General features: G+C 40.1%; 1 protein-coding gene across 1 annotated transcript in view; it reads left to right on the forward strand.

Moving 5' to 3' along the window:
• anks1b (ankyrin repeat and sterile alpha motif domain containing 1B) overlaps nucleotides 1-21,123 on the forward strand; it is a 251,122-nt gene that overhangs the window by 126,516 nt on the left and 103,483 nt on the right. The window contains 2 exon segments of the mRNA XM_030720755.1: nucleotides 6,076-6,232; nucleotides 19,642-19,778. Coding sequence (XP_030576615.1) covers nucleotides 6,076-6,232; nucleotides 19,642-19,778 — 294 coding nt within the window.

The raw sequence follows: 21,123 nt of genomic DNA on the forward strand, positions 1-21,123 counted from the left end.
ACCGTTCTCCTGGCAACCACCAAACCCAGACTCATCCATTGGATTGCCAGATGAAGAAGTGTGATTTGCCACCCCAGAGAACATATCTCCACTGCTCTAGAGTCCAGTAGCAGCGTGCTGTACACCACTGCATCTGTCTTGTGCTTCGTGATGTAAGGCTTGGATGCAGCTGCTCAGGCATAGAAACCCATTCCAAGAAGCTCTTCATGCTTTGTTCTTCAGCTAATCTGAAGGCCACATGAAGTCTGGAGGTCTGTAGCAATTGACTCTGCAGAAAGTTGGCAACCTCTACGCATTATGTGGCTCAGCAACCGCTGACCCTGCTCTGTCATTTTACGTAGCCTGCCACTTCATGGCTAAATTGCTGTTGTTCCCAATCACTTCTACTTTGTTATAATACTAATAACAGTTGACTGTGGAATATTTATGACTGGACTTGTTGCACAGGTGGCACCCTATCATGGTACCACACTGGAATTCACTGAGCTCCTATATTTATGGATTACCTGGCTCAGTGGTGGCATATAGAGAATAAAATGGGACCCAGAATTGACCCCTGAGGAATGCCACGAGGGCCTGAACTGAAGATGTGTAAAAGTAGCTGATAAGTAGAAGCAAATCCAGGCAAGAGCAATGCCTGATAAAGTGATTTATGAGGATATCATGGTCAACAGTATCAAATCCAGAACTCAGATTCAGAAGAATTAGAATAGCACAGAGCCCAGAGCCAGCAGCATACAAAAATAATTTGCCACTTTGATAAGAGCTGTTTCTATGCTGAAGTGGGCACAGTAGCCTAATTGATATCACTTAAAAATATTACTGTTGTTCATATGCTGCACTGATTGAGAACAATCAGACATATCTAAAGTTTCAGATAAGAAGGGTACATTTGAAAATACCAGGCTGATGATAGTATGTACATAGCAAGGTACATTGTGTGGAATCACTGTAGTGACTCCAGCTCTCACCTCTTATGCTGTCGCACTTTGGGTGGCCACCTTTGTGTAAGTTGGTGCCTTCTTCAATTGTGAACATCCTTAAAGTTAGTGGTGTTGATACACATAGTTCTACAGGGGCACATGCTCCCATTACTCAAATCACACTTATTTATTTATTGTGGAAGGCCTGCTACATATAAACAAATAACTTTAAGAATGTGTCCCAAGTTCAAGAAATCCAAAATGATTTGGTTATTTTATCTGAACATTAAATAGTGTCATCAACTTTTCATTTTGCCAAAGCAGCTGATGACTTGAATTTCCCTTCATGCTATTAGAGTATTCCTCAATTTTGATTCTTTTTGTCTGGATTACTGGCATGCCAGCCTAGAGCACTGGCATGCATTACACATTCTTGTTGCTGCTTCTTATTGTCCTCCTTCTCCTTTTTTTCCTTTACATCAGTCTAATTTAATTCACTGCTATAAGTAGGAGCCTCTTAAAACTATGAAGGTGAGATTTTACTGGGGCCCAGAGTAAAATAAGCTATAAGCTCTGGACGATGCTGAAAGTGTCAGCAGGTCAGATTTGTCAGACAAGACTCTACACTGATTTGTGGCACAGATCTGTGAGAGTGGGCAGTTCTTTAGAAAACACGGCAAATCTTTCCAAGTTAAAACAGTGGCGCTGTCATCTTTGTAACGGGAAGTGACAGCTCTAATGAGAATTTCAGTCATTTGAAAACAAACAATGATTAAAAAATGAATCATTTCAACCATGTTCTCATTTGGATCACGAATTTATGGCTTGTGTAAATTAGCCAAGTCTGGAAATAAATCCAGTGACAGTTCTCATACAGTCATTACAATGCATATGCTTGTTATGTGCACCAATCACAGGGAAGGTGAGGTTCACCATAACAAATAAATAAATTGTATGCATCTATCAAACTTCCATTTGCATCTGATAGCCCCGGGTGAGGGGATACCACTGATTGTTGCTGTGAAGTAATCAGTCTGATTACTGTAAACATACATGTGGTGACACACTGCTTTATGAATGAGGCTCGAGGTTGTTGTAAATCAATGTATACATGAAGAAAGGCAGTAATCAGGTTCTCCTCTACCCCAACCTTATTTTAGAAGCTATTGGCCTATCTGGCTATAATAATAAAAGGTTTTCCTTCCTGATTTTTTTTTTTTTAACTCCTTACTCTGTAGTAAGAGAGAATTTTAGTTCAAAAGTGGAATCTTCTATAGACATTTACAGGCCTGTTCAATTATTTTTAATGGGAAAATACATTACTGCTATATGGTTATATGACCCAGGATACAAAATTTATTTTCCAGTTAATTTTATCCCTTTGCCCAAAAGCCACATAAACACCTTTATACTTCTACATTTGCACCAAGGTATAATTGATCCGATAATCTTTCAGACATACTGAAAAAATGCAAGTGTCAGCTTTGTAGTGAAACTAATAAAGGTTTGGGGTAAAGTGGTACATGTAACCCAATATGTGCCGAGCTTTTTTTTTTTTCTAATTGCAGATATGGTAAAATCTGAAAATCAATGTGAACATGATTTGTTGTGTCTTTAATGGTCAGATGATTTTCTTATGTCCCTGAAATGGCTCTTTATGGCTCCGTCGGAGCATTCCCAACCGTTCCTTTGGTTCTGTGAGTGAAACCTGCTGCTAAACCGGGCTGTCACATCAAATCTGTCAGCCAAGGCAGGGCCACCTATGGACTGAAGGCGCAAAAGTCTGACTGAGTCTCTATTAGCAGGTAATGGTGGCCTAATTGAGTGCTGATGGAGATGGAAAATGGGAGAGGGAAAAAAAGTTTGAGTTTGTGGGCCTTTTAATGAAGTGGGGTGTGAAATAAATCCAAGATTGAGTGCAGAAGGTGTGAGTGAGAGAAATCATCAAAACTGATTGCTCTATAAGCTAGAATGATTAATCAGTTTTGAGAGTGCTCAGTATGTGATTGATGACCTGGTGCAGTGTGGGTAATGTAGTAGCAGACGCTGACAGGAAGAGTAATGGAGGTAGAATGAGAAAAAGAGATTAGGAGGAGAAGAAGAAGGGAAATATGGAGTCATTGGGTTTAGAAATAAGTATGAGGCAATGTTGAGAACAGGAGTGGCCACACACAGAGTGAAGAGTTCACCACTGATCCCATTAGGAAGGGTACAACTAGGGGAAGGTTTCCAAGTGACACTTCAGAAATGATGATAAAGTCAGAGGAAAAGGACAGACATCCAGAGGCTGAGTTGCTGGAAAGAAATGTTTTGTCTTTTTGCCTGAAATGACGCTCGTCCCGTAACCTTTTCCCCTGCTTCACATCACTCACTCTTGTTTTTCATTCTTTCTCGGTACACATCTGCCTCACAGATAATGGACCTTTTGGGCTTCAGCTCTCTCTCTCTGAGCCCTTTGGGGCTCAACCTTTTCACCAGCGCTGCAACAAAGTGCAATCTGAAATTTTCCTGAAATACCCAGAGAGTAGGCTGTTATATAAAAGTCCCACAGAAACATTTCCTTATTTATGACTCTAAATTATTCAAATAAAAGCTGATTTTCAAAATGCTGCGAGCCCCATTTTGCTAAAAATCAATGATCTATTTCATTTAATATGCAAATTACATTTTAGGCATTTGGCAGTCTATTTACTCAGAGTGAATTACAATAAGCCTTACAAATGTGTCCAACAGCACTTATTGAGAGAAGTGCATGAAAAGCATACTGTATTTCCTGCTAATAGTCAGATAAGATGCAATCAAGAAGAACCATTTAATTTTAGTGTGCATGTTGACATTTCTAACCTTTCCTTTTGGTTAAAGCTAAAGCGTCAGTGGGGAGTAGTGGGGAAAAAAATCCCATCTGGATCTTTAAATGGACTCGAGAGATAGCCTCTACTTTCTCTCCTTGGGTAAGAGGTGTATGTGTTTGATTAGTATAGAAGTCAAATGTGTGAACAGGAATTATTATTATTAGCATACAATTAAGAAAGCAATAAACTTCATTCATTGGTTGGTTGAGTTGATATACCTTTGGCTCTAAGATAAGATTGGTGATCTATAGATGACATCCAATCGTGTGACAAATAAATGTTTCATGTGACTCCATGTAGTCCCATGAAAAACTGTGAAAAAAGTACACCGTATGATTCAATAGCTTGTAGAACAAGCTTTAGCAGGAATAACTTGAAGTTACCACTTGCTCACATCATTATGGAGGAATGGTGGTTTTTTTTCTTCTTTACAGTATTTGCTGACTTGGCCCTTGTGATGCCTTTCTTCAGGTTAGCGCTGCCTGATTTGAATGCGTTGTTCCTCTCCTGCAGCTGGCGCCATAGTCACCCAGAAGGCGGGAACATTGAGCTGCAGCGTATGTCTGCGCAGCCATCATATGGTGCTGTGCATTATGGCCAAACATCTCCACTTTGGCCTCCTCTGTCCAAAGGACATTGTTTCAGACGCATGACTTTTCAAACCCAAGTCATGCTAGCATGTTCTTTTTAGAGAGAAGAGGCTTTTTTTTTCTTTTTTTTTCCTAAAGCCTGTCATGTCTGGCAATTTTTGCAATCAGAATGATGATCTGAATGCACTGTTTGTTTTTTTATTATTTAAAGACAATTCTTGTTTTTTTTTTTTTTAGGGAAAAAAAAAAAGAGAGAGAGAAGAGGCTTTCTCTTTGCAGCCCTTCCAAACAAGCCATACTTGTTCAGTCTTTTTCTAATGGTACTGTCATGAACTGTCTGACCTTGGGTTGAATTTGCTGATATACAGTATCCACTCCTGGGAAGATTGAAGCATTTGTGTTAACACACTCCTGAATGCTCCAAACCAGCACACTGCCAAAACTTCTGCTTTTTTTGCTAGAGGTGTTCATGCTGACCATCAGTTATTCAGGTTCATTTGATCAGCAGCACCTGGCTGCTACTTACCCTCTTAAGTCCTATGGAAGCAGTAAAGGCATATTTAATCTTTCACCAGACTGCATAGAGTCCTGTGGAAACTTTCTTTTTCATATGTACTTCATTGTTGGGCAAAAACAACACTTCTTTGTTTTTAATAAGTTAGATAAGTTTGCTTATCTCTTTTCTCTCGGTTGAAAAATAATAGGTCCTTTTTCTTTTAGGGTCATTCTGACTTCTTACCTTTATTGCAGAAAATGTGTGCTCTTTCTCTCAGAAGTTGCTTTCCTATTTTTAGTATAAATATTTTCACACCATGTGATCATACTCTGAAGTTATTGCACCACCAGAAGATCAGCTGCCTCCTCTCTCAACATTTAATAGCACGTTGAAATAAAGCCTTTGTGTCTCTTTGTATGTTTGTATTTTAAGCTTAAAGTTTGGGTTTGTTATCATATCCTATTAAAGTATTTTCACCGCATTCATCAGATTCATCGCATTAAGCCTTCAAACTAAAGTAAAAATTGCAGTAATCTTACAGCAATTGTATGGGAGAAAAGTTGTTACTTGTTTCAGGGAAAAGCCCTGAAAAGACAAAAACCCAAAGTGACTTCAGGATTTTAAAGAAACTTCAAACTTTTCCCAACCCTTGATTTTAAGAGCAGATTGGCCTAAACCTTTGATGATAATCCAACTGTGTGAACATGGTTGGACTTCAATGATAGCCTTGAGCTGAACTCACATTACTGAGCTGATGTGTTTTTGTTGTTTGTAATGATGCACCTCAGGCAGAAGCAAACACAAAGAATTTTGACCTCTAATAGATCCTTTTTGTCTTTATAATACTGCATTCTCCATCTTTTAGATTAAAAAGTCACTAAACAAGAATCCTTAACTGGACTCAGTCAGAGTCATCTTCACTTTGCTTTTCTAAACCCGTTCATTAACATGACACATCATGTATGGGTCTCTGCGAGGGTATAATACCAGTTTGGCTGAAGTACATAATTAATGATGTAATTAGTGGTGTGTTTGTCTTATAATGAATGGAGCGCTGCTGTTAGTTTCCAGTGGAATCATTTGAATAAAACATGTAAAATTATGGTGGTGTGAAGAAAAACATCTATCAAATTTTTCTTGTTGGTGGCTATTATGATATGTTTAACAAACTACCCAACCATTTCTCTTTTTTCCCCTCTCTATCCCTCTCCCAGGATTCAAAGCGGTCAGCAGAGATCATCACTTCTCCGTCGCTGGATGTTTTCCTTCCAGAAGACGAGGACAACCCATATGAGTCTGTGACCACTGCGGTCACACGCAAACCCTCCTCTCTTGATATCACCCAGCGGCTCAACAGCTGTCCACGCAATGGTAGGATAACTACACATTTATCTGTTACCTAAAGTACAAACTCTTACTTTTTGTATTTTTCGTATATACACTTAGGTGTCTTTTTATTCAGCTTATGTAAAAATGACACCAGCTTGTACATCTAAGACTAGTACATTCACTCACTGGATACTTTATTAGGTACACCTTGCTAGTACCAGGTTGGACCCCCTTTTGCCTTCAGAACTGCCTTAATTCTTTGTGGCATAGACTCAGCAAGGAGAGATTCTGGCCCATGTTGACATGATAGCATCACACAGTTGAGGCAGGTTTGTCAGAAGCACATCCATGATGCGAAGGCAAAGATGGATTCATGCTTTCATGGTCTTAACACCTGACAATTCCCAAAATGAAACGAGGGTTCAACAAGGTGCTGTGATCATTTCTGTGCAGTTTTTTAATATAATAATATAAATCTCTGTAGACACATCTTTTTTGTGCCTCAGATTACCTTAGAATAATCTAACAGTGGAACATATGGTACGTTCCACAGTGATCATGTTTACTGCGATGAGCCATATGAAAATCCCACTGCTGTGAAGATCACGATTCCAGTAGAAGAAATGAGCCAGCTGAAAGCCAAACATATTGTCTATTCAACATGAGCACTTAGTTTTATAGCAGTGAGCAAGTGTGGAGTCTGTGGGTGAGAGCGAGAGCAACAATGTTTTGGATATGTGCATTGTTAAAAATATGGTGCCTCTGGTTGGTATTCATTTATTTTTTAAATAGATGACCCAGATTAGATGTTAGTATCAGAATCATATACATGCCTGTATGTATGTAAGACTTTTTTGTTTGTTTTAATTTAGCCACGCCACAGTAATAATTAGTTCCTAAAACCTTTTAATTTGTGTACTTTATTTACATCCTGACTTTATTACCTTAAAATATGAATCCTGCTGCTGTAGAATCTATGCTGCCCAAAATGTTTCCAAATAATCTGAACTCAATAATTATTTGTCATTTTATCAAATACTAAAACTTTAATTTTAAAATAAAAAATATGCTCAGGTCAGAACAGAGGCCTTTTTATTGCTTTTATACATCCCCAAATATTGAGGATCCCTTTGGTCTTGGAGCAGGTGGAAATAAATATTTCTTCTGAGTGCTAAAATAACAAGCAACTGTGAAACAATTAAAATACATTTACTCCTGTTCATTGATAAATATTTCATGGGCACCTTTCAGTTTCTACATTGGCATTAAATTAGGAAGTGATCAGGCTCTAGGTGGGTGTTAATACTAAGCAGTTCATGTAGAATATTGATTGGTATATTTTTAATAAAATTCTTGTATATTTCAGAGCACCACACCTGCTAAGAATGGTTAAAAAGTCTTCCTTAGAAGCAGTGCAAATACTTGATTTCTCACCTCTCCCAAGAACTTCTAACTTTAGTTATAAACGGCTTTTTAGACTGAAGTAACCATTCAGCGATTTATTCTTGAGTTGCTGTACCTTTTACTGTCATCCACACTGTCTTCTAATCTGATTCTAGTGTGAGCTAATCCCTTAGCCTCTGACCTTTCAGTCAGTTCTGTTTGCTCATCGCTTGTTTGGTCTGCGGCGTTATGCCTCTACACCCACGACAACAAACACCCACGATGCGTTCCCTTCCCTTTCACTCAGCTCGCGTAGCAAAGCTACACACTGCTGCAGGTTGTCACGGCAACTGCATCACCGGCTGGTGAGTCACCTGTATGTTGCCATGGGAACTGTCTTGCTAGTGACACCCCCCCCCCCCCCGCCCCACCACCACCACTCCTGAGCAGAGGAGCAGCGAGAGGCTACTGTAGAGGCTTGTTTTGTGTGTGTTTGTCCCGTGCTCGGCTGTTGGATCTTGCTTGTGATTGGCTGCAGGGCAGTGGAGAGTTTAACTGTCAGCACACACTCTAGAAACTCTGTGTGTGTGTGTGTGTGTGTGTGTGTGTGTGTGTGTGTGTCAGCTGAGAGGTTAGCTGTTCTATGCCAAAGTGTTTTTTGGTGGAGAATTGCTCCACTGACGTAAATGAAGAGTGTGGGTGTTGTGTTTGTTCTCATCTCTCCAAGTGCTTTTACCTGGCCAAATGAGAGAGAGACACACACACAGATAGTGAGAATAAGACTGAGATGTTAGGCAGAGCTGACTACATGTCTATGTTATAGGTAAACATGACAAGAAATGCCTGTTTACCTATAACATAGACATCGTTTACATATAACATAGAAAACTCCTCACAGGCTGCAGATACTGTGTTGATGCAGATAGACCTAAGGTTAGAAAGACACTGAGATACAAAGCAGGCAGGTTATACATTCAGTAGAAGAAGTTGGAGGATTGACTCAGGCTGAGCCATCTCCATGAAAATGACACAGCAGGAGGGAAAATCCTGGATTCCTGCTCTGAGTCCAGTCACATGCCAGCCTAATTGGGCATGGGTGTGAGTCAGTCTCTCTTTATCTGCCTCTGAGAGGAAGGATGTGGTGATCAAGGAACAGGGGGAGGAAAGGGCCGAGATGAGAGGAAAAGGAAGAGCAGCGAGAGACTTGGTGCATTACACTGCAAAAAAAAAAAAAAATAAAATAAAAAAAAAAATCTGGAAACTGGTTTAAGTCTCTAAAACTGTACGGAAGGTATATAGAAGCAGTATAAGATTATTATTAATAATTTAAGTTCATTTAATTTAAGTTTTAATGTGTTTCATTATCAAACAGCATTTTCTTGCTGGTAAGTTTTGCTCAAACTGGAATGAGTTTTTTTTGTTGATGCTCGCTGCCATAACAGGGTAACTCTGTTTTTGACCACAGTAACAACTGAAGGAAAAATAAAGCTCTTAGTTGAGATTTATTAAACTAGAAAGACAAAGACAAATACTACGCTAACCTGAACACTACTACACGCTTGATCTTTAAAAAAAAAAAAAAAATGTATTTGGTGCATAGTGTTATACCTAGGGAATATTATGTTGGATGAAAGCTTTAATATCTGAATTCACCTGAAGACTAAGAAGAAAGAATAGTATGTGTCCTGTACATGAGAAGCTGTAAATTGAATATCAGTCTTTTACATGCAAAAATGAGGGTTTCTGCATGCCTCCAAATCTGCTATCAGAGATCAGATGTACGAATATTTAGGGACTTCATGCATCTATCATAAGTTCAGCAACACTCCTGAGGGAGTGTTGCCATAGTGCTAGAAATTGATCTGGAACAAGGTCCTTCACATCTTTTAAGTACAGTATTTTTCTGGTTAATGTAATTAAAAAAGTCCCTTTTTTTTTTAAACTGACAGTAAGGACCTGAAATTTTGCATAATTCCCATCAAGATGTGCATCCTTGACTTGGAATTTATGGGCAAAATTGTGATGATTGGGTGGGAAACTTTTTAAATCTGATAAATTGAGGTGACTCCAAAGACCGGATGGAAGAAATTGTTAAGACTGATATTTTTTGCAGTGTAAACCCTGCCTGATAGCCACCTGTCTTGTTGCTGCTGGTTAGTGGTCTGCAGGTGTGGGCTGCTGCAGTCTCACAGTTGAGGAGAGAAATGCTACAACACTCTCAGAAGCCTCAAAGAATCAGGGCAGCTTTATCAAAATTCATCTGCTGACTGTCACTCAGCCTAGCTGCTACAGAAACACCGGGGGCCTGTTGTCACTGAGGCTGCCACCCCAAACAATTTCCTGCATTTCATTTCTCGGCCTGGATTCCTCACTACCCCTCCATTTCTCTTTATTTTACTTTTATCTTTATTTTTTTTTCTGTCTCCTAAAGCAGTTGCCAAGAGATTCTCCACATAGTGTTAGAGACGCAGTCACACTACTGTTGCTGCGGTATTCATAGGAATGCTATGTCCCATTGCACCATATGTCCTCTGATATGGAAACTGTCATCTTTGACAATGAATAGATTGAATTATTTTCTTTATAATGCAAAGTACATGGAGTATATAGTTGTGCTCTTAATCCTTTTACTCTTTGAGTCCTAAGGCAAGTCATTCATTATTTTATGTCAGGATTATACTTATTCCTTTCTGACAGAATTCCTTTGTTTTGATAGAGGGAATCCGTTTCTGCTGCACCAAATGCCTGCAGATAGATTTAATGTACATTTTTCAGATTCATTTATTTTTATATGTTTACAATTTGGGATAGAAACGCAACTGCATACCAAGTGTAAATTAAAACACTAGTTGGGGTAATGTGAAATGTGATTGGGGAATATACTGTAACAAGCTAGTAGGAGAGTCAAACACACCAACACACAGAAACATATCTGGGGTCACTTTTAACCGTTTTCAATTGAAGTTGTGCAGTTTCTCAATATCAAACTTGTTCTTTTTTTTTTTTTTTTGCTTTGCTGCTTAGAAGCACATTTAATAAGTTTTTCAACTTTAGTAATTGTGACATTTAACCAGTTAAACAGTTCAGTAGTACTTCTAACCAGCAGTAGATTTGAACCCCAGGGTTGCTGCTTTAACAGCCAGATTGCAGAAATGCACAGGAGCACTGCAGGTAAAGTGCGATCCTGCTGATAGGAAACAGACAGCAGAGTGGTGAGGAGGGACCTGCAAGCAAAGCTTCCCAGCCTCCAGTCACATATGGATCAGACAGAAAGTACAGATTGTTGCCAAGTGGATATAGAAAAAGTGCTTCTTTTCTGCTTGTGACGGACCACTCCTAAAATAAATACACACCTGACTTCAATGGGTAAACAAGCTAGTGCTTACGAGTGCAACGTGAAACTACAAACATGTTTGTGCTTATGTGCGTGCTTGTGCATGAGTGTTTCCTCCGTATCACTTCAACAGTCCTATATTTTGTATTAAATGCAGCTTCTCTGTAAACTTTCCTGGAAACTGTAGTGTGTGCCCATTTCACGTGCGTCTCAGGTCCTGTTACCAGTGGCTGGAGCTTCTCAAGCTGAGAGGCCACTAGCTGTCTGGTTGTCTGCGCATGCACGTTGTGGATAAACCTCCGGTCTTGGATGTGAGACTGATGCGTGCTAGGCAAGTTCCCACTGACTCTGCTTTCACTGCTCTGAGATCAGTTATGAGCCACACTTTGTATGGAAACAGAGCTAGCATTATCAAATAGACAAGCTTCTGTGGTTTATCATTGTAACAGATACGTTTTCTCTTACTGACCATCTTGGCTAATGTGATATAGAGAAGATGGTGTGTAATGTGTTACAATAAACTGTGTTGCAATAATTTTTTTAATAACGCTTTTAGCATGTTACTGTAGCAAAGGAAGCCGCCCTTTAAACACCCTCTCTGCTTGCCCTTCTGTAAAAGTCACCACACGCCACTGCTGCTTATCCATTACTTTTATTAACTGATGATTTTTCATTTCAAAGCTGTTAAGGTATACTCGGTTCTTCAATTAAGTTGGGATTATTTTTTATGTTAACCCTTAGTCGCAGAGGTCTAGACATCTTTCCTCTGAATACTGTCTTTACAGCAGTCTGACATCAGATGATCAGGACCTGCTGGTTGTGCTTCATACAAGGTAGAGAACTAAAGGAGCCAGAGCTTTTGTAACAGTGACCCCCAGAGTCAGCCTCAGTGGGAGAGCGTTCCAGAGATTTGTGGACTTGGTGTTCCCTATTAAAAAGCAGCTAAAAACTCTTATGAAGCATTTTGTGTTAGTTCGCTTGAAAGGTAGCTTTCTGTAGAAGTACTTGTACTCCTGTCTGTGAATCCCTGCATTAAACATTGTTGTATGTCCAGAGATCTGATGGGGACTGTTTTTTTGTCTTTAACAAATGTTCACTATGTGAACCTCAGTACTTGTTTTTTTTTTTTCCTCTCTTGTTCAGATTCTAGTGTGTTCACGGTCCTGAACATTGTGAGCTGTTACAAATGCACCATGCTGCTGTAGAGAAGCAGTTTCATTTTCAAGTTACTGTGCACTATAAGCAAGCAGATTTGTGAGCAGATGACAAACAGGATGAGGGTAAAGAGTGAGAACTTTTTAATTATATATTTTTTGGTGCAGTTTCTGCTACTTTGTATGGAGGTGTATGTCGATGTGAAGTTAGAACATATTTCATCCAAAATTTCAGGACACAGAAAGTCAAGTGAAGTCTGATTTTAGGGTTCAGACTGAGGCCACACGAAAGTGGCCTAAAGCAGATAGAAAAAGATTAGATTTCATGTGATTTTGCAGTTCACACTGTTGTGAAAAAGACAGCTCTGAGTCACATATTTGGGTGGGTGGGAGGTTTCACTCACATTTGGACCCTTTTTCCTGCAGTGTGAGCACAGTCTTATCCGGATTGTGAATGTGTAAAGTTTGTTGCTTCATCCCTGTGCTGATTTTCATTAGTTTCCACTTGGATTATGTTACAGAAAGCAGCAGTTGTAATGATGGTCTTGTCAAAGCCACTAAAGCCATGCTTCATCTTCAAATGAGTTCTCATTAGCCAGTCACAGGTATGCACACCGCGGCCCTGCTACCTGACAGGTTAATGAGTGAAGTACTCAGTCTTCTAGTTTCTTACTTCCCCTCCCATATTGACTTTCACCCTCACTTCTCTCTGGTGGATAAAGCTGCGTCTCACCCCATTTGTCGCACTTTGGTTGGCACTGGAGGCTAAGAGTGGCTAATGGCACTGTGTACTAGCTCCAGGGCTTTGCCATTAAAAGGGTTGAGGCCCATTGACTTGTTGAAAGAAAGGCAATAATGTGTCTTCCTCTTTGACAGCCAGAGGAAATTACTGTTGATACGGTCAGTCTTATTTTTTTCTTTTTTTTTCTTTTTACGTTTCTCGTCTTAATTTACAAAGAGTTAAAGTTAAATTTTCTGTTGAATTACTTTGATTTGTTTGTTTCTTTTGTGCAGTTCTGCTTGTGCTCTCAGCCATTTCTAATGTAGGATTAAAGAGAACCTTAAAATATGCTTTCTTAAAAGATAACTATGGTTATTACATATTTTCAAGGTTAACTGTGAGCAGGACTTTGACTTCCCTGCTCTGGAGGCTTATCTTATTGTTTCATCTTTAAAAATTTTCATTATTTTCTAAATGGTGTGGTGTTGTAGTTGAAAACATTACTAAAAAAGATCAGATTTGGGGTTTTATTGAATATTTATGCAGGCATTATGGTTTATGTGGGGCTGCCTCTGAGTGTTTTGTTGGCAGAAGTCTTACAGAAGGCATTACATTTAATTATGCATTTCAGATCCTCAGTCATTTTAGCCTGGCTCCAGCAGTGAGTCAAACCCTATCAACTTCCATGCTAAAACACTGAACTTTACAGCAGAAATATAACATGTTCACTGTTTTGACTACACAAAATCAAGATGATGATGGCTTCAGAACGAGAGCTCATAAACACAGTTTATTTTCTGTCTCCTGTTTCGACTCTGGTGCACGTGTTTGTCAGAAGAACAATTATGGACAAGCCGTCCCACCCCACACATGCCTTTCTGATAGGTCACCGTAGCAGACACAGTAAAAGGTTCATTGTCCAAAGGTGCAGGATTGAGTGCCGCGGGAGATCCTTTCTACCTGTAGCTGTTAGATGGTGTAACTCCTCTCCATTCTCACATTTGAAACATTTTAAAAATCTGTGCATGCACCTCGATACTTTATGACACCATACTCTTACACCATCCCATCTGTTCTTTGCCACATGGAAGGATTATTATTACGACACTATCACTTGTAATTTATTCTTTATCACTTACTGCATTTGCTAATAGCATTAATATTATTAACACTTTCTGCTACTTTCTGTCTATTTTTGCACTAATTTTCTCTCAGGTGAGATACTGCGCACGCTGATATTTATATTTATTTCTATTGTTATCTGTGTCTTGTTTTCTGAGTTTCATTCTGTTACTTTTAGTTGTATTTTTGCTGCTTCTGCTGTCTGACTCCACACAGTGTTTCTGTTTTTGCTTCTGTTTCTATTTTTATTGCACTGAGCATGTAAAAGGCACAAGAATTGCTCTCAGGATGAATAAAGCTCTTATCTGTTTGATTAATTTTGTACCAATACATTCAATATATCCACAATAACCTGAGCAGCTACTGTACTGTCAGAAATTCAACAGAAGATCAGATCTGTTTGTAATGTAAACAACAAATTCAGTTAGTATGCACATACACTGCTCAAAAAAATAAAGGGAACACTCAAATAACACATCCTAGATCCGAATGAATGAAATATTCTCATTGAATACTTTGTTTTGTACAAAGTTGAATGTGCTGACAACAAAATCACTCAAAAATCATCAATGGAAATCAAATTTATTAACCAATGGAGGCCTGGATTTGGAGTCACACACAAAATTAAAGTGGAAAAACACACTACAGGCTGATCCAACTTTGATGTAATGTCCTTAAAACAAGTCAAAATGAGGCTCAGTATTGTGTGTGGCCTCCACGTGCTGGACTAAGCATCTGCCAACTCCTGGACAGTCTGTGGTGCAACGTGACGTTGGTGGATGGAGCGAGACATGATGTCCCAGATGTGCTCAATCGGATTCAGGTCTGGGGAACAGGCGGGCCAGTCCATAGCTTCAATGCCTTCATCTTGCAGGAACTGCTGACACACTCTAGCCACATGAGGTCTAGCATTGTCCTGCATTAGGAGGAACCCAGGGCCAACCGCACCAGCATATGGTCTCACAAGGGGTCTGAGGATCTCATCTCGGTACCTAATGGCAGTCATGCTGCCTCTGGTGAGCACATGGAGGGCTGTGTGGCCCTCCAAAGAAATGCCACCCCACACCATTACTGACCCACTGCCAAACCGGTCATGCTGAAGGATGTTGCAGGCAGCAGATCGCTCTCCACGGCATCTCCAGACTCTGTCACATCTGTCACATGTGCTCAATGTGAACCTGCTTTCATCTGTGAAGAGCACAGGGCACCAGTGGCGAATTTGCCAATCCTGGTGTTCTCTGGCAAATGCCAAGCATCTTGCACGGTGTTGGGCTGTGAGCACAACCCCCATCTGTGGACGTCGGGCCCTCATACCATCCTCATGGAGTCGGTTTCTAACCGTTTATGCAGACACATGCACATTTGTGGTCTGCTGGAGGTCATTTTGCAGGGCTCTGGCAGTGCTCCTCCTGTTCCTCCTTGCACAAAGGCAGAGGTAGCGGTCCTGCTGCTGGGTTGTTGCCCTGCTACGGCCTCCTCCATGTCTCCTGGTAGCGCCTCCAGCCTCTGGACACTACGCTGACAGACACAGCAAACCTTCTTGCCACAGCTCGCATTGATGTGCCATCCTGGATGAGCTGCACTACCTGAGCCACTTGTGTGGGTTGTAGAGTCCGTCTCATGGTACCACGAGTGTGAAAGCACCACCAACATTCAAAAGTGACCAAAACATCAGCCAGAAAGCATAGGTACTGAGAAGTGGTCTGTGGTCCCCACCTGCAGAACCACTCCTTTATTGAGTGTGTCTTGCTAATTGCCAATAATTTCCACCTGTTGTCTATTCCATTTGCACAACAGCATGTGAAATTGATTGTCAATCAGTGTTGCTTCCTAAGTGGACAGTTTGATTTCACAGAAGTTTGATTTACTTCGAGTTATATTGTGTTGTTTAAGTGTTCCCTTTATTTTTTTTGAGCAGTGTAATTTCAGCCCAAGGTGGGAACAATGGTAACAGCTGTATAAAGAGGTATGTACAAAATATCAGTACACTGAAGGACTAAAGATGCAGACTGCAAATAGTACTGAATTGACCCTGATTTAATGAAGATCTTAAAGATTATAAACTTTAAATTTCCTGTGTGGATTTAAAATGATCCTAAGCTAAAACCCCAAACCATAGGGATTGGCCAAAGTGTCTTTGCTGTAGTGAGTGTCGTGTATAGTAAATAAAACTTTCACACTTCCTGGAAGGTTGTGTGCACACACACAGAGTATACATATGAAACACTCCCAGAGTGGCAAAGAGGCAGAACTGACAGCCTGAAGAACGTGTCTAAAATTGACAGTTTTTGTCTTGTTAGATGACTAGGGAGTGGACAGCCGATTGAACGCTTGCTCACACCGAGCATTCACTTAGACACATGTGTCCTCTACCCAGTAAAGAGCTGTAAAGAACAGTGCAGCTGGTCTTGGAACTCCACAGAATTACATCTTAATATATCTAGGCTTTATTATAATTGGTATCAAAACACACAGGCTGCACAGTGTGTGCTTGGCATGGTGTGCGACAGTCTTATCACATGGATTTGAACAGGGACAGGTATAACACACATCAGTGATTACATTACACCAATGCATGTTTTGTTTGTGCGCTTTTGTATGCATGCTAACATGCAAACATGTATTCCCTTTGACAAGGAGGACTAAAAGTGTTTCCCAGGAGTGAGCCCAAGGCAGATATAAAGAAAGCACAGTCAGAAACAGGCACACAAACACACACACACACACGCACACACACCTTACATCCATCATCAAAGCCCCAGTGTTGACAGGCTTATTTACTCAATAGGACAAAACCTCAATCCCTATCAATATATAACCCTCTGTTGCATCCTTCCTTTTTTCGCTCTCCTTTTTTTCCACTCTTTGTTTTATCTGTTTACGCCCACATTTAAACATTGATTTGGCTCCAGGCAGTTCCTTTATGGTGCGTATGTGTGTGCATGTTTGTGTGTTTGCACACATGTTTGATAGATGTGAGAGCACGCTGAGAAGCTGTGTCACTTTTTCCCTGCAGGACAGATGTGCCTGCGTGATTGTGTGGCTCCATGTCTGCAAGCCCGACTGTTGAAAACTCAAAATAGGATGGAAGATGGTACTGTAGCAATTTCCAAATCTAGATCAGACATTTTTGGGTTTTACAGCTGCTCCACGATGGAGCTGTAAGATTGGAAATTGATAAAGTTGCTGGAGTTTATTGAAAATCTTCCAATTCTAATTTGTTTAGTATTTAGGGATTTCAGGGAGTTTTTGTTGTGTCTCAGAATGGTTTCTTATGAGGTGTACATCTTTGCAGATCTTTTTTCTCTGTTGCTCGATTATTGTTCCTGCTAGCGTTTTCCCAGTGATTACATCTCTAATGAACCTCATTTTTTTGTGTTACCCAGAAAATGGGACCTACTTTCTTTTCTGTATTCTAGTTAAAATGCTGAAAAATATAAAGTTATTAAAAATCAATAAACAATATGCAGTTAGGGCAATAAGTTTTTGGACAAAAACAATTTTTGTTGTTGTAATTTTGCCCCTGTACACCACCACATTGGATTTTAAATTAAACAAAACAAAGTCCCCCATTTTCAGAGGCTCAAAATTAATTGGACAACTGAGCGATAAGCAGCTTTATGGCCAGGTAAGGCCTGTTCCCTTGTTATTATTTGGCGGACTAAGCTCATAAAAGATCTGGAACTGATTCCAAGTATAAAATTTCAGTTTGGTGGTTTTTCACTGGAACTCTTAATACGAGGTCCAAAGAGATGCCAGAGAGATGCCATCAAAAGGCTGGAAAAACAAAATAAATGCATCAGCAAAACAGAAAACTGAATATGACATTTCTCTTTTCTGGTTCTTTTCAGTATGTTCACAAATAATTTAGCACCTCTCCCTGCTTTTCTTTTTTTCCACGTACACATGAAGATTAGAATTCCTCCTCTGCAGCCTGACATCCTGGTAAATGTAATGTAAAGGTGTTTGGCGCTCATTAAATAACAGGACGCTGCATGTGTCATTATGCAAAACATCAGCAGCCGCCCCACATTTCTCCCTTTTTTTTATACATTTGTTCAATTTGAATTGGTGAAGATGATTTGTGGGAGTTGTGAAAAATCACACCGTCAACGACATCCAAATTAAAACAACAGAGACCGCTTCTTTTATTTCAGTTTTTCTTTTGGAATGAGCAAAGTGGTCAGTCGTACATGGGTCAGCCCCAACATTAAAAGCTCTGACGAGAGAAGTAAATTACATTGATGATCTTGGGTCTGGGCATTCATGCCAAAGTTACCTACAGACATACCACCCACCCAAACACTGTTGCAGCCCAAGCATGGCTATGCTCCCAAATGGCAGCACTTTCCCTACAGAAGACCAGAAACCACTAATATGGAAAACGAATTCATTCGTCCAATCCAGGATGCACAGGAACAAGCCTGAAACACTACCAGTAGTCCAGTGCCAGATACCACAGGACACCCCCAGAGGTGCCAGCCCATCGTTACATGTTAGAGGTTATTTTGGTTTTTTGGTGGTACACATAGTAGGCAGGTGGCTGATTGGTCTTTAGTTAAGAAACAATCCCTGCACAACAGATATCTGATTAAAATATCAAACATCTAATTCTGCTCTTGGTGCTGTTGTGTTTGTGTGTGCCCTCGCACGTGTGTGTGTGCACACATGTGAGTGAATAGTGCTGGCTGGGTCTCTCATCATAATTGGATGATATTCTGGCATCTGATAGAGTCCACTGTATGTAGGCAGATGGTAACTGACAGAAAACATTTAGCAAGCATGTGCACGTGTCAGCACCTCTGACGACAGTATTGTGAGACTGGTGCGTTAGTCTGGGTATTGTGTCTCTTCCAGTTGATTAAGACAAATGCTTTCTCCCGCTGAAAGTTAATTCAGTCGACTTCAGCACTTTCCTCTTCTTCCTTCCTTCCTCTTTCTTTTTCTTGTCCTTTTTTCCCCCCTCTTCTCTGTTAAAGGATCATGCACTGGGGAAATTAGCTCAGATACTCTGTAATCTACTGCACACGCTGAGCATGTGTATGAAAACCTGAGATAGACATCAAACTGCTCTGGACAGCAGTCACGTTTTCCTGCTGTGGTTGTTACTGAAGCTTGTTAAATTACAAAATGCACTCACCTCTCTTCTGTTCTCTTCTGTGATAAAACAACTGTGAATACCAGGGCACTGTTAGGTGGAAATACATAATGACACATTAGGTGTTGAGCTGAACCCTAATGTGCTTTTTTTTTTTTTCTTACTTTATACCAAATTGTAAAAAGGAGCTTACCCCTGGCAATATAGCATCTAGTTAATGGCAGGCTGCTAGAAACCCCTTGCTTAAAATGACCTAATTTAACAGTTTATTAACAATTTGGACTAAAACAAAAAATGTGATAGGTGTATCACAGTCTGTAAAAGCATGTTGTACAACCTTTTTATTAGATATAGAAACAGAGCAGAGGGGATGTGCGGTAGTCTGGTTGGCTTTGTTAAGAGGATTTATATTGCAATATTTTGATGGGCTACTGTGAAATGTCTGTCTAATAATACAAAATATATTTGATGTTATTTTGTTCCTCAGCTTTAAAACTGTGACTGTGTTTACATGCACACATTACATGCAAACACATGTAATATGGTGCCAATCTGGCTTTAGACTGTCCTTATGTGAACACTGAAAGGGGTAAAAAAAAAACTTATCTCACTCTTTTTTCTCTTCTCTCTCCCTCCAAGGTCACTTGTCCCATGTAACGGTGAGTGAGGGGGAGCACAGTAACCATGGTAACTGTTCAACAGGACCCACACCAGACTGCTCGCCGCCCTCCCCTGACACAGCCCTGAAGAGCATCGAGAGAGTCATCCGCCCACAGGTGATCACATGCACGCGCGCACACACACACGCACACTAATGAATGTGTTGTAGAAGCACCTGATGCATTATTGAACATCAGAGCATCCGCCCACAAGTAGCTTAAACACCTGCACCCGTGTACACACACACACACACACACACACACACACACACACACACACACACACACACACACACACACACACACACACACACACACACACACACACAAAATGGTAAACATCTGCGTCAGTTTCTGATTCCCTGATTGTTTCTCTGTTTCGTTTCATCTCCCATCCTCTCTCTGCTCCTGTTGCTAGTAGTTTAGATTATCTAAATGTTCCATCATGTTTGTGCTTATAAGCAACATATTCTGGTAGGAAAAACCCAGAGGATCCTTTGAAACCACGATTTGAGAGTTTTGATTGTTCTTGTTGTGTTTCTGTGAAAGGTGCTGCTATTATGGACGCGAATCGATTTGATTTCTATTCTAATTTTGATCTATTTTTAAAATATTTTCTTGAGTTAGAAAAACTGCTAGAAATGTGGGGCATGTTTTGTTCTTATTAATGTAAAAACACTTACGTATAGATGTAAGAACAATTAAATCCTCCCCAAAAATATGTTGTGCTCATGTTTCTCGAGGTAGGATTGAAATGCAGGGTGTTTATTTTGATGTTAAAAATAAATTTTTTGTTATTAAAAAAAACAAACAAACAAAAAAAAAACATCAAGCCAGGACAAAGGGATGCAGCGTCAGTATGATCTACAAAATGTGATGTCAACCCCAATCTCAGTTCTCAAAGAATGGAGGGCTGCCCTCACTATTTTTTAGAGGCTTGCAACTCTCAGCCACTCCCCAAGTCTGCACACATCTGCTGCTCTCCCCTCCTCCAATGAATGATTTACTGTTGGGTGGGAGTCCATGAAAACTAAATGAGGACCACTAACACTACAAGTAAGAGGATAGCAGGTCTCTCTGGTTGGATAGTAGGTAATAGGGTGCAGACCACAACCAGTGGAGGGAGGTGTGTGTGGCATGTAGGTGCTGTGAAGTCTACAACATCTAAACCTAGTGAGTGGCAGGCTGGCTTCCACCCCACCAAGAAATGAGAAGCTGGCTTTAATAATAAAACTTGTAACTTTTCTTGAATTTATCAGGCAAGAGAACTACTTTTCTTGAAGTAATTTATAAAGTATAGACACTTAAAAGGACTTTCTGAAGTAAAAATTTAATAAATTGAAATTAAAATGAATTTTAAGAAAGTTAGGTTTCACAGGGTAGTGGGAACCTTGATTAAAAAATGTCGAGTTTTTTGTAAGCGATGTCTTTGCAGTCTCATCTGCAAACTACCACACTGGCT

This window comes from Archocentrus centrarchus, chromosome 23, assembly GCF_007364275.1.
Source record: "Archocentrus centrarchus isolate MPI-CPG fArcCen1 chromosome 23, fArcCen1, whole genome shotgun sequence".
NCBI classification, from domain to species: Eukaryota; Metazoa; Chordata; class Actinopteri; order Cichliformes; family Cichlidae; genus Archocentrus; species Archocentrus centrarchus.